General features: G+C 35.0%; 1 protein-coding gene across 1 annotated transcript; it reads left to right on the top strand.

Moving 5' to 3' along the window:
- The first annotated feature begins 6250 nt into the window (after positions 1 to 6250).
- On the top strand, positions 6251 to 10025 carry LOC149176988 (uncharacterized). Its single transcript, XM_089421630.1, has 3 exons — positions 6251 to 6359; positions 9238 to 9477; positions 9612 to 10025. The coding sequence occupies exons 1-3, from the start codon at positions 6251 to 6253 to the stop codon at positions 9803 to 9805; spliced, it is 543 nt and encodes a 180-aa protein (XP_089277756.1). The 3' UTR covers positions 9806 to 10025.
- Positions 10026 to 14279: the final 4254 nt, after the last annotated feature.

The following is a 14279-nucleotide window of genomic DNA, read 5'->3' on the forward strand; positions in this document are numbered from 1 at the left end:
TTTTCATTTTTCGGCCATCACCAGGGGTGGAGGTATATGATGCAGTTATGCCATGCTTTTCTTTTGTTTTGCTAATATGATGTTTGTATTGTTGAGATCCCTGATTGCTATTATGTTAAGGGATACTTGTTTGCCACATCATGTGAGATTTTATTAGCTTGTCATGCTAAAGGAATGTCTGTTTGAGTGCGAGTTCCTATAGGATGTCTCGTGGAGAGACATGCCACCCTTGTTCAGGGAATTGCCCATGCGATTGAGAGTTCCTAAGAATGTCTCGTGGAGAAACATGCCATTCTAATTGATGGTATTTATCGTTGTAATGACAAAGAGTATACCATGTACATCATCATCATTTGCAGCATTCAATGAAGCGGCCTCCCCACTCTTAACACTAGGGCTTGAAGACGTATCCCACACTGGGTGAACTTCGTCATCAATGTGTTTGTGTTCATTGATTTGATGGTTTTTGTTATGTTTCATCTTCCTTAAAGCATGGACATGTGGTTGTGTTATACTCTTTCATATGCAATTCTACTAACATCACATAAGTAAAAGATCTTGGATAATTCTTGTAGCTGAAGAGACTCGGATCAACAACCCTCATAGTTATAAATTAAAAAGCAAAAATGACATAACTACGTTTGAGATAAATCTCAACCCTTTATCCTAATTATTAGTAAAAATATTATGTGGATGTCACAGTAGATATTAAATCCCTACCATCCATCTATTAATTATTGATAGTTAAATTAAAATTTTGGAAGCTCGTTTGTCACTTTTTTTGTAACTCAATTCATTCCTGTTACCTCACCTTCAATCATTTAGCACTATTCCTACTATAAATTTTCATGGAAACACCACTATACAACTCCAAATTCTCAAGTGATTAATTATCATGTGTTTCCTTTATTTTTAATGAATTAAGGAGGATTATGCTTGGGTTTACTAATGATGGTTTAGACAATCAATGGATTCTTGTAGCCACATCCATGATCGATATACTAACGCAATTATAAAATAAATTCAAGCACATGGGTTTTATCTATAAACACATCAATATGGATTTATATTATCGAGATTGTGCCCAAGTCAAAAGAAAACAACTACAACTCAAAAATAAATTTCCTAGCTAAATTATGCCAAGTGGGAATGAGTAGCAATATTCACATGTGATTTATGGCTGATGAGGGAAAATTAGAAGATTCCAAGACATGGGTTTTGTGCGGAATAAGCCCATTTAGGTGATTTGCTAGTGGATTTTCTAGAAAATGTGTGCTTTAGGATATTCATGAGTTTATTCAAAGATGAGTTGTCCATAATCACTATTGTGGTTAGCTCTCAAACATCCAGTCAACAAATTCCATGTGGAGTGCCTAGTCAAGCAAGGATCAAATTCAATCTATTCTTAGATATTAATGATAAGAACGTTCATTGGCAATCGTATTGTGATTATCTCTCCCACCAAGATTTTTTTATTCGAATATCAGAATGATTCTTGATTTGGAGAAATCAATTTTGATCTAGATTCATTTTTCCTTTCTATCAAAACATGCTCATTGATTAGGTGGGGGGTCAGTAATGATAGAGATATCATATTGATTGTTGTTATCACATAGAGAGGATTAAACTTGTGATTTTATTGTAATATTTTGTACTTGATTTCAATAAGATCAATCATTTGCAATCAGATCGTGATTATCTCTCCCACCAAGATCAGATTAAAATGTAATAAATATTATATACTTGTTAGTTGAATATTAGAACAATTCTCAATTTGGAAAAATAAAATATGATTTATTCATTATTCCTTTGTATAAATACATGCCCATTCATCAAAGGGGGGCTTAACAATGATACTCATTGTAATAGTGGTACTGATTACCATACAGAGAGGACTAAACTTCTGATTTTATTGTAAGATTTTGTACTAGATTTCAATAATACCAAATGTATAGATGATTATGTAGTTGAGTGCAATTGCTTTGTAGTCTGATTTTTTTCCTTAATCAGTGCACAAATTATTTTGGTAGGGTCCCTCAACTTGGTAATGCATTGTTGCTCTGTTATTCTTTGGTTATTCTACATTAATTTACATTCTACAGATGAGTGTTAACTTTTTATTACCTAGTTATTGCATTGCTTGTTTTCTAAAATAGATAGATGTTATTTACTAAATGTGTTTAGTCCTAATTGCAATGATTCCATGTGTGTTATGTTTTCATTCATTAGGTTCTTAACACTTTCCTATTTAGTTTCTGCTTAACAAAGGCACTAGAGATCACAAATCAAATTTGCTACACAAACATAATCACATGAACATCAAGGAATGGAGATTGTGATTCAAATTTATTAGCATCTTAATGGACTTTGATCCACTGAAATTCCACATTTTGTGGTTTGGTTTTCTTGATTTTGATTCCAATTAAGTTTGAATTCATAGGCTTAAAGTTTGGTTTTCTTCCACATATTGCATGATACCACAAAACCTTTCAGAGACAAAAACAACATTTACATAACAACGTGTAAATAGAGATCTTATTCATAAAAGAAGAACTTACAATAAATATTGTTGAATGTTGATCGATATTATGGAAAGAATAGAATTTTGTTAAAGAACTTTCCAATTTCTCTTGGTTAACATAAGCCTTGGTCATATTTTTCTTGCATCTCAAAGTTTACGATCCCAGATGGATAAGAAAAATGTAAAAGAAGTTATACATATATTTTTACTAACACAAGCATATGCTTATGAAATTAGGGACATATGAATGAGGATATAATTGCATATTTTCCCCCTAGGAAATGATGTTTATGATACCACAAATAGGGTTTTGTTATGTATTGATCCATTGGGTATGGTCGTGATAAACCTCAGTCCAATGACCATTCCTCCTTTTCCTTCTCTATTGTGTAGACAAGTTGCTTCGTCTTTCTCTTGGGTAGGGACCCTTTCCTCTCCACTATCTTGTATGATGTTGTAACTATGGACGATGAGTTGCTTGAATTTCTAGGAAGTTTTTTGAGATCCTCCATCTTTTGGTCGCACATGAAGTATGTGTCACTCCTCACTGATGAATCCTCTCACTACCATCAAGCTATCCTGACAAACGATCTTATTCATTCACTGGATTCACATGATTTATGATTCACCTTCCTTGAAAACATATCAACATCAAAGCCTACTAAGTAAGGCATTACCTCATTTACTTAGACATTCATAACTCTCTCTAGTCCTTTCCTCCTTCCAATGGATTTTCCTTTTCCTCCCTATGTACACCCTCCCTTTCCATGGATCTCCCACCTCGGCTTCCTCTTCCACTAGATCATGCACACCATAAACCTGCTAAGTGTATCAAGTGCAAGAAGATGCCACTATCGATGGTTGTTGGTTGTCATGTGTCTTTGCAATCCATTCCCATTTTTTTAGGTATAACCCTCATTAATAAATTCAATGGTCATGCCATATCTAAGAAGCAACTTAGAACTTAGATTGAAACTAATTAGAAATTGAGGTCAGGTTTCTCCCCCTCCTACTTTCTCATGGCATGGGGGTGGCTAACATTTATCTTCTCATTAGAGGAAGATTCTCCAATTCTTTTGGAAATTCAATGAAATTGGGGACTTTTCAATATTTTTCTTAAGCCTTAGGTGGTAGACTTCAACCATGTCACGAAGAGTTTCCGCACTCAAAGGGGTTAGGCCATCCTTCCTAGGATTCCTCTCTACTTCTAGTAAAAAAAAATCGTTCTTGTCGTTGGGGATAAAACTGGTGTTTTCATTCAACCGAAAATTTCTTGGGTGGAAAAATGTGATAGACGTTGGCTCTAGATGCAAGTGTAGTTTGATTTAAGAGAAGGGTTGTTAGTGCACATCTTTCAGTACATGAGCCAAAATTTACAAGAAGATTTAGAAAAAGAAGGGTGATTCGTCCCCCATTTCTCCCTCAATTTTAGCTTCCTTTGTTGTAGTTATAGGTGAGGATACTACTACATGAGAGACTCCACAATATTTCTTTCAAGAGTTTGGATTTATAGCTCCTTCAACTTCTGGTATGTTAAATCCCTCTTTTCCCCCTCTTTTTCAAGACTTTGTTTATATGGTTATCTTTACTTCGGTTCCCTAGGTCTCTTTTCCCATATCTAAGACCCACACCCCTTCAATTCTTGTGGCCTTCCACTCTCCTCCTCCCTTCATTTCATTCCCATCCTCCTCTATGGTTAACCCTTTTGATCCTCATAGTTCCCCTCCCTTGACTTTGGACTCAGGGAAAGTGTTTTCATCCTCATCCTCTCTCAATATATCCATTATGAATCCCCCACCTCGCAAGTCATATGGCTTGTGTCCTTATCTAAGACTAAAGAAGGAATTCCCCTCTCGAGATGGCGTAGCTATGCACCCTCTCCTAAATAACCCATTTGGTGGCATATATCACCTCTTGAAGGCTCATTAAAAAAGCCATAATAGATATCAACAAAGGTATACAAAATACTATATATAGGGCTCTTAGAGTGGGGGTAGCCTACCAGATCCGCATAACATGATTATCCTATCCTTCATCGCCAAAAAGTCGAGAGGTTCTTGTAAAAATATCTCCCTTAAACAACTTATCAATATGTATAAACTCAATATTTTGTTCATCTAGGAAACAGTGATTAAAGGATTTCATGCTTGTTGTGTCATCAACTCATGGCTCAAGGATTGGTCCTTTGCTACCTAGGATGCGATGGGTCACTTTGGTGGTATCCTCATGGGTTGGTCCTCAAAGCTAAGGGTTGTTTCTTCCAAAGACATGATTCCATTTTTGGAATGCTTGGCTCCCTTAGGAGCATTATCGTATCAAAATTTTGTTATTAGAGGTGATCTAAGCCTCACCATATCCATTTGAGAGCTCTAGGTCTTGAATTTGGGATCTGATACCCTTAATGGTTTTTTCACTCGCTTCTTTGAATACTTTTAGCTTATGGACTTTGTGACACTAAAAATCTCTCCAACTTTTCATAATAATGTGTTGATCATGGAGTGATATAAAATGACCATATACATGTCTCATTTTAGTGGACCTATTTACTTGATTGAACCTTACTCAATCATGGGTCTCCTCGATAGGCCTCTCAAACCATCTTCTCATTGTTCTTTGAATGGTTCATGATAGGGATATAACTCTTTTCCCTTTTTAATTTACAATTCTTGGTTTCATGAAGAAGAGTTTACAAAAATGGTTATGGATTATTGGATTCATCTATCTACCCCCAATCCTATCTCTTACATGGGCCAATTCAAAGAGAACCTATCCCAACTCAAGGCTATTTTCAAGCCATGGTATTCTATTTTAGGAAAAAACAAAAAACTTGGTTAAGAGAGATCAAATAAATCATTCAATGAGTTTAGGAAGAAAAGTTCATGGGCACCTTCTCCATAGAGGAGTTAGCTTCTTTATGTTCCATGGAATAGGCAAGATAAACACTCTTGGAAAAAAAAGAACCCGATTGGAAAATAAAAATTCGAGCAATCTAGATTAAGGAAGGTGATAACAACACCAAATTTTTCATCACTTTACTTCATATAGAGGAAAAAAATGAAATTTGGCGGATACAAAGGGAACATGGTTCCTTGGTCCATTGTTTCAAAGATATCGTCAAGGAAGGAATCATTTTTTTTAAAACTCTTTTTAAAGATCCAATTGGTTGTTCCATCCATGAAAATTTGGATGTAGTCTCAAAATTTCCCACCATGATCGTTGAGGAAATGAACCAATCCTTAGAGGGGGATGTCTTGAAAAATGAACTAAAATAGGCCATTTTATCTATGCAAAAGGGGAAAATCCCAAGCCTTGATGACATGCGAATCAAATTATGTCTAGTCTTTTTGTATTTCCTAAAGGATGATCTACTCGAGTTTATGTTGAAATCCCAATGTGCTCGGAAGGTTTTAAGGGTGCTCATCTCTACCTTCCTTGCATTTTTCCCTAAGAAACAAAATCGAATTTTTTTGATCATTTCCATCCTATCTCTTGTTACAACCTGATCTAGAAAATTATTTCTAGCTGAGTGAAAGCTCTTTTGAGTGACATCATATCAGAGGAATAATTTGGTCTTTAAATGCTAAGCAGATACATGATATCGATTCATTGGCTCATGAACCTCTGCATTCTATAAACATTCATAACTTTTCTGATATGACTCTTAAAATGGACTTATCCAGAACATATGATAGGGTAATATGGACTTTCATGTGATTGGTGCTTGTTAAGATGGGAATGAGGCTTCCTTCTCTGAATTGGATTATGAGTAGTCTTCAGAAATACTCTTTCATGGTGCTTATAAATGGAGCTACATCCACTTTCTTCAAGGATTCACGAGGTTTGAGACAAGGATGTCCTCTTTCACCCCTCCTTTTTCTTCTTGTATTAGAAGCTCTTATTGTTCTCATGCATGAGGCTAAGTCTAAAGGTGTAAGCACCACTCCCACATTTACCCAATTTCATTAGTATGCCAGGGTAAATATGAGAGGAAGAGTTAATATGACATGAACCAACCTCCTAACTATAGTTGATGAAGTGGAGTCGACAAGCTGAAACTTTACTAACCTTCCTGAAGAGCTATAGAACACCCTCGAGCTAAATAACCACTCCAAGTGCCCAAAACCTAAGTTGGATTACTTTTTTAGTGACCTGGGCCCACAAATACATGCATGACAAGGCATCCATGCGGTTATAGGCCTCCAATCGCATGCATAAGCCTGTAAGGGTGAGATTATGGCTCAAAAATTCCAGTTCAGGGGGTGTGGTCCCGGATTCTGAGCCACCATTTCAGGCTAACCCTCAGACCACTGCCGAGAACTCAATGAGACTTTCTAAAATGTTAAATAACATTAGGACAAATCCGTTCATAAAAAACTTGATCAAAGACTTGACCTAACTAGGCCTAACCATGACAGTCATTTCATCAAACATATGGTGAACATGTAATCTACAGGTCATAAATGCATATCTGGACATAGGGATATGAAACTGATTGAAGAATCACCAAGAAAATATACTGTCATCTCATAATAGCTCCAATAACATTTGTTAGCTCATGCATTCATTAACCATTCATTAATTAATAAAAACATATCAAGAGCCATAACTAGAAGCTGTTATGGAACCATGCTTATAACCAACATATAACCAGAGTGATAACCATGATAGAACAACCATCAAATCCACATAATAAAAAGTACAATTACTCATTAAATGCAATGGGAAAAAAGATATTATTAACATATGTAAAATTCAACCAAGTTAGGGACTTCCACGTACCACCCGCCCATAGAATGAGTTGAACCAAATATTTCTTTCAGCCAATCACCCCTGTGCCATATTCCAAGCATGAATGTGAGACTCAAGACATAAAGAACTAGGGCTTCCCGCCTCCACCCTCATGCTCCTGCGATCTCACCGAAGTTGGTCAAGAGATCACATAAGAAAACTCATAAATAAACAACCAAGGCTTCCCCAAGATTAAACCACCTCCACCCTCGGGCTACCATGATCCTGCCAAAACCGATCAAGAGATCACTAAGCCCAAAACAAGCTTGGATTCCTCATAATTTCTTCACCATTACCTTAAGGAATTTTGTTGTTTCCACCCACCTTTCGAGGGATTCTCAGAGATTAAACCACCTCCACCCCAACCCTTGGGAATTTTCCTGAGACCATCTCCCCTGATTCCAAAATATTTCGGAAATCCAAAGCTCAACAAAAAAACAAAACCCCATCACACCATGGCTATCCGAAAATGGAAAGGCAACGCTGAAACCACTGTCACACCTGGCAAAACCCATGCCAATGACAACAAGAGAACCAAATACACAAATGCATGTACCATGCATTCACAAACTAGCTAGGAAGTCATACATGAAACCTATTACCTAGAAGTCTTCTGGCTGAAGCTGCTTGATCCAACCTTCCTTGCTTGTCCTTAGATTTCTTTGTCCTTCCTTAGCCTTTCTTTGGTTTCTTTCTCCAATGCTAGAGTGCTCCAAGAATGCTCAAAGTGTGCAATAGTATGAGAGAATACAGAGAGCTCCAAAACTGAACTAACAAAATCTAAACCAGCGAAAGCTAGCAACTGATCCTCGAAAGCCTTTTTATCATTGAGGCCTCTATTTTCTTCAATTTCCTTTATTTTTCCTTCAATTTCCCTCTCATGCAAACGTGTGACCTTTCTTCTCCCTTTTATCCTATTTTCCTTTATATTCATAGATAAATGCCAATTTATGCCTCTTTTCCTTTGCCAATGCCTTTATCAATTTCCTTAGCCATAATAAATCAAAATGAACACCCATTAGGATGTTTTTCCCAACATTCAACTTGGAATGCATGTCCCATGATCTTGGTCTTATTTTTCCTTTATTAACTTTATTACATAATATTTTAACCTAGGGTTGTCACAAAAAGAGTTTTTAATGGAATTGAGGTGGTAGGAAACTATTTTCTCACACACCTACTATTCGTTGATGGCATTTTGGTCTTCTTTGTAGGAAAATTGGGGGATCTTCCACATTTGAAATTGATTATTAATCTCTTTTGTATGGCTACCAGAACGCTGATGAATATTCAAACATATTTTTGTCCCTCACTCCCTCTATAAATAGGTTATTACACTAGTGGATCACATCTTCCCTTACTTTCATTGTCCATTGTATAATGGCTTCAAATACTTGGGATATTTCCTAAAAGAAAATGAATACTGATATGTAGACTCGTATTAGCTCATGAAGAAAATCAAAGAAAGGATTTTCTTTTGCATTAATAGATTTCTATGGAGTTGTCTATAATGCGACTTTTTGGAGATTCCGGTGATGGAATCCGGCGGAAAAAATTGAGGTTAAATCTTGATTTGTATTATTTAAAATGGTTTTTTAACTGCATATTTGGATTCAGCACCCTGAAAAACCCCTGGGATGCTTTGATTGTGCAGAAACTAGCTATCAAACTTGCGATTCCAATAAATTGCTGCCAGATTTTGACCGGAAAAACCCACCGGAAAAACTTCCAAAAAATCGCATTATAGACAACTGCGATTTCTATCAAGAGGAGGCATATCAACCCTTTCTAAAGGTGTGTTGGAAAGAATTCTAATTTAATACTGCTTTAAAGCATAGGTTCCTAAAGGAATTCTTACTAGAATTAAAAAGGATAACTTTCACAGTATAAATATTGGCCGCCTATTGCCTATTGAAATTAAACTGCAGTCTTCACAGACACAGACAGCAAGAGCTCCGAGGTTTTATTAGCAATCTGCTGGAAATCAAAGGCTGTTTTAGCAATCCAATCTGTTCAATTTGGGTTTGACACCAATATGAATTCAAAAATTGCTCGTTCTCAACAAATGACGCCCCTGATACGGGTCGTCTCTGCATTCTTCATTATCTGCCTGTTCATGAAAAGTGCAATTGCGTCCAGGGCTGCTGTGGCCACTCTTAAGAATACTGGTAAGAATAAAGACTGGTAATTTATGTGTGCCCTCAATCCATTTGGACATTTTCTCTTAGGTTTTTAAAGATGTGTGAATCATGCTATTTATTATGCTTATTTCGAAGTACTGAGTGGAATGGAATGGCAGCAGATACAGCTTCTTTCGGCAGTGAGGGCGTCCCTGCAGTGGATAAACTGAGTGGAATGGCAGATATAGCTTCTTCCGACGGCGAGACCGTCCCGGTAGCGGATAAACCACCGCCAAATTGCCATCCAGTTGCTCTCTGTGGACAATGTTTTCCATGTCAGCAAATCAAAGGAGATTACTTTTGCTGCGAAGGGTGATTATAGTTTCATTGACGTAATAATAAGGAAGTGTTATGTGATATGAAATTTTAGATTTATGTGTGGGAATGGCTCAGTTTATTTAGAAGTGACAGTGGCAATGAGAATCTAGAGTACAAGACCCACTACCTATTGGAGGTGGTTGTGTGATATGTTTCATATAGGGTTTATCAATGACATTGGTAAATGTAGTTATGTTAGTATGTATAATTGCGTAAAGTTTTTAAGGGGTTATGAAAATATTCACTGTTTTAGATTGATTTTCAAAAAATATGCTTAGCATATGTTTAGTCTTATTGTTTATCAACTAACGAGTTGTGTTACAAAATTTGTTAGATTGCATTGATTTTTAATTAATTTAATAAATTATATTTGTGCAAAATAGCTCTCTACTCATTAATTTCTCAGGGATTTGAGATTATTCCAATTCTAATATGTTCATATTTTTAATTAGATGAGAGAATTAATATATAAGCAAATTTTATTTAGTAAAATGGTCCATTTGACAATAAAATGTCTAATTTTGTTTTACTCAATTTATATTAACCCATACTCTTTTTATACATGATTAATCAAGTTATATATTGTTAAAACATTCTTTGTATTACAATAATTTTTTATTATAAATCACATTAATATTTTTAATGTAATTAATGAAAAATTGTATAAGAAAATTAAAATATATATATTTTAAATTTGACCGCAAATGCAAACATGAAGGCCCCACCTGTACAAAGTACGAATATTTGCTGACAGTGTACATAATGCTGTGAAAAGGAAGGAATGAGCATCGGCTGAATAAAAGAAAAAACTCATTCGTCAGGTCTGTCAGTGATAAGACAAGGGAGCATAATATATGAATGATATTGCGAAATACAGAATGTATCTATTTTTTTTATATGTTTATTTTTTTATTTAATTTATTGTAAAAGGGTGATGTGAGTTTTTATTTTTTAAAGGGTAAAGTTGTAATTTTTATTATTTAAATTATATTTTTAAATATTTAAATAAATTTAATATTCCAGAAAACTTAAATTTAAATTTAAGAAATGGTCATAAAAGACGTATGGACTGCGCGTTTTAAATATAAATTTTAGTAAAAATGGAACGTTTGGATAGTTTTGTTTTAAAATATCACCACTTGTAATGAAAATGTCAAGATATATAATAGTTTGGCAGTTTCCATGTGATTTGAATTCATAATTTTTGTACTTAAGGTTTAACCGAGAGACATGATTGTTTTGTCTCAAGTAAAGAATGATCCTCTGAATTTACGAATTGTCTTAAAATATCACTATTTCTAATAAAAATAAATCCGGACATAAAATAGTTTCGCAATATCAAGTAGGCTCGTGCTGCCATCTTTCTTTGAATGGGTCAGTTTAGATATGAAGCAATATTTATTTGTTTATCACAAGTAAAAAGCATTTTTAAATGAGAATAAGTACATAACTCAGCCTTCCAGATGCATTTAACGCAGCATTATTTAATTCAACAATCAAGGCATGTAATTATCAAAATGACCTATGGATCTTATCAAAGCCATATCTATTTCATGGAACATTTGAACATCGGATTAATTTAAAAATAAAGTTTGTAATTATTAAAAAAATAAAAATTAAGTGGGGGTTTTAAGAAAAAATTATTAGATAAGAATTCATTGAAATCACAAGTTTGACAGGTGCATTTTTCATAATAAAAATGCACCAAATTTTTTTGAAGGCACTGAATCTATATATACAATCAATAAATCAATTTAAACAACACTAATCAAAATTTACCCACAAAAAATTTAACCAAATTCCAACCAAAAATCTCATAAAACCTATAAAATCACAGTTACTATTCCATTATTCCATTACCAAAATGATATATAAATGCAGTTAGTAATGTCATATAACTCCTATCAATAACCATAAACACTGAAACTAAACATTTACTTGATAATATAACAACTAAATAATATGCATACGGTTGGATGTATAAACACTGAAACTAAACATTTACTTGATCATATAACAACTAAATAATATGCACACGGTTGGATGTATATCTGTATAACCACGGCCACTCAAGTTAAATAATTCATAATTCATATAACCGTTAATGATGAGCATAGTTGGATATATTTATATTTATATAAACTCATTGTTAACTGTAAGCTTTATAATTAGGTGAGTGTTAAGTACTGCCACAAATTCGTAAAGGACAGAGAAGAGAGATGGTTGAATTTAAAAGTATTCTAGATTGACTTCTTTGCACTTTGTTATACACTTATCACGCATACAACTTATGTTTCAGGTACCACTTTTATAAATGAATTTGTTTATTTATTATAATTAAAATCCATCTTTGTGGATCACTTAGCTGTAATAGGTTAAAAAATAAAATAAAATTTTATAGTTTTCATTGATCCAATGTGTATTAAGTTGTACACTCATGTCCAAAATATATAGAAAATAAAGAAATTTAATTAATTTTTATTTAATTTGTTTTCTTGAGAGCATGGTTGAGAGCATGGTTGTAAATTTTCAAAAATTTTATATCGTGGGTGACTAGTGCGGGTTTCACCCATCAAACTCGCGTTTCTCACACTGAGGCTAGTTAGGTACTCACACTGGCAGCTAGTTAGGTACTCACACTGGCAGCGCGAAAAAATTCCTAAACAGACACGCTAATGCCAAGGTAAAAAAAATGAATTGAAATCTTCCATGAAAAATAGTTAATCTTGATTTTTCTCTCCATGGATGCTCATAAAATGTTGGTTTATTGATGTGTTTCATAAAAGCCAGTCCAAAATGGTGATCGAATGGAAAGAGAGGGGTCATGAAGCTGAAGACCATAAGGCTATGCATGATGAAGACTGTATCGATGCCCTTCGAGCATATGGACTGCTCAAATTGTTCATGATTCTCGAGATTAGAGCACAACCTGAGTTATTGCAACACTTAATCAGTTGGTGCAATGTAGATCGCCAATTGTTTATGTTCAGGGATCAAGAGCTTGAGATAGAGGTTGTCGACATCTACTTCATTACTAGGTTGTCCAGAAAGGGACAACAGGTACAGTTATTCGAATCATGTTCTGGAGGAGAGAGCACGAACATGCTCATTGCCAGGCATTGTCCGGGAGCCAAAAAGGGTAACAATGGGAAGATTGGCATAAAAACCATTACCAGTCTCCCACTGCGAACCATTCTACACACTATGTCCTGAATAGTTGGGATGTAAGCATTGCATTAGGTGTCAAAGTCTCACTTCCAGTACGTGATCAAATGCCTAAATCCCATGATATTCAACTGATGTGAAGGTTTATTGGCATACATGAAGCGCCAATTGACCAAGTGCAAGAGGGGAAATATGAAACAATATGGTTTCGGATCTATTCTGGTGACGTTCATCTTGGAACATGTACCATTATTCCATTATCAGTTTTTGGAATTGGATCCACCAGCACCCATAGATCCACGTTTTCTCAGATGGGGAGAGTTGATGCCAGGACATGGGGGTAGTCAACAGATGTCATTCCCTCTAGCATTCTTCGGAGGGTTGGGACAACAACTAATCATGGTCAATGATTGGGTGTATGCAGGGATGGATTTGTAAGTAGATCCAGATCTTCCACTCCCTCCAGGGAAATAACTGACTCATTCAAGTAAACTATTTTTGAATTTTTTTGAATTTTCTATCATTTTTTTATGTGTATTGAGATTTGACTTATAATTTTGTGCGGATGCTGGACCAAAGAGACCTCCAAGGGCTTCTCCAATAGCTAGGCGAGTGGCATGCAAAATCGAGGATTCTCCTCCATATGTAGAGGGAGCAGATACCATCATCGAGGTAGAGCACAACCTGGAAAGCTTAACTAGAGGGATTCCAGAATATGCCTCGATCGATGAGGTTCCATTACGCTATCAGAGGCACATAGTAGGAGTATCCGCCAGACTACGTCGACTACTTGGCTGAGCCATTAGGGCTTTCTGGTCTTATCATGAGCACCATGTGGATGAATAGCCAACTTATAGTTTACGTTCTGAACTATGTAGGCTTGTAAAGCGATGTGTCTCGGAACACAAATTTTGTTATTCTGATGTAGCAAACGTTTTTGCAAACAATATATATATATATATATATATATATATATATATATATATATATATATATATATATATATATATATATATATATATATATATATATATACATGTTTTCATGTTTACCATATTCGATGTGTGATGTTCTATGATTTACAAGTTTCACAAATGTCTATCTAACACATAATTAGCCAATGCATCTGTTAATGTGTTCATGCATCTTGGAATGTGATGATAAGTAATAAAATCAAATTCTTGTTCCAATAAATGAACTCGCAAATACATTCTCAAAATTTGAGGGTTTCTAACTAAATATTGTCCATTAAGTTGTAGCATAATGACCTGTGAATCAAGTTTTATGATTAACTCTCTAATGTCAAG

The sequence above is a fragment of the Pinus tabuliformis genome, chromosome 4_1, assembly GCF_031772625.1.
Source record: "Pinus tabuliformis cultivar Carrire ecotype Pingquan chromosome 4_1, CPIR1, whole genome shotgun sequence".
Lineage (NCBI taxonomy): Eukaryota > Viridiplantae > Streptophyta > Pinopsida > Pinales > Pinaceae > Pinus > Pinus tabuliformis.

Coding starts and splice junctions, on each gene's coding strand:
- LOC149176988 (XM_089421630.1), top strand. CDS start 6,251: ATGGGAATGAGGCTTCCTTCTCTGAATTGGATTATGAGTAGTCTTCAG. Junction 6,360..9,237: donor TTTCTTCAAGGATTCACGAG/GTTTGAGACAAG, acceptor ATTAAACTGCAG/TCTTCACAGACACAGACAGC. Junction 9,478..9,611: donor GGCCACTCTTAAGAATACTG/GTAAGAATAAAG, acceptor GAATGGCAGCAG/ATACAGCTTCTTTCGGCAGT.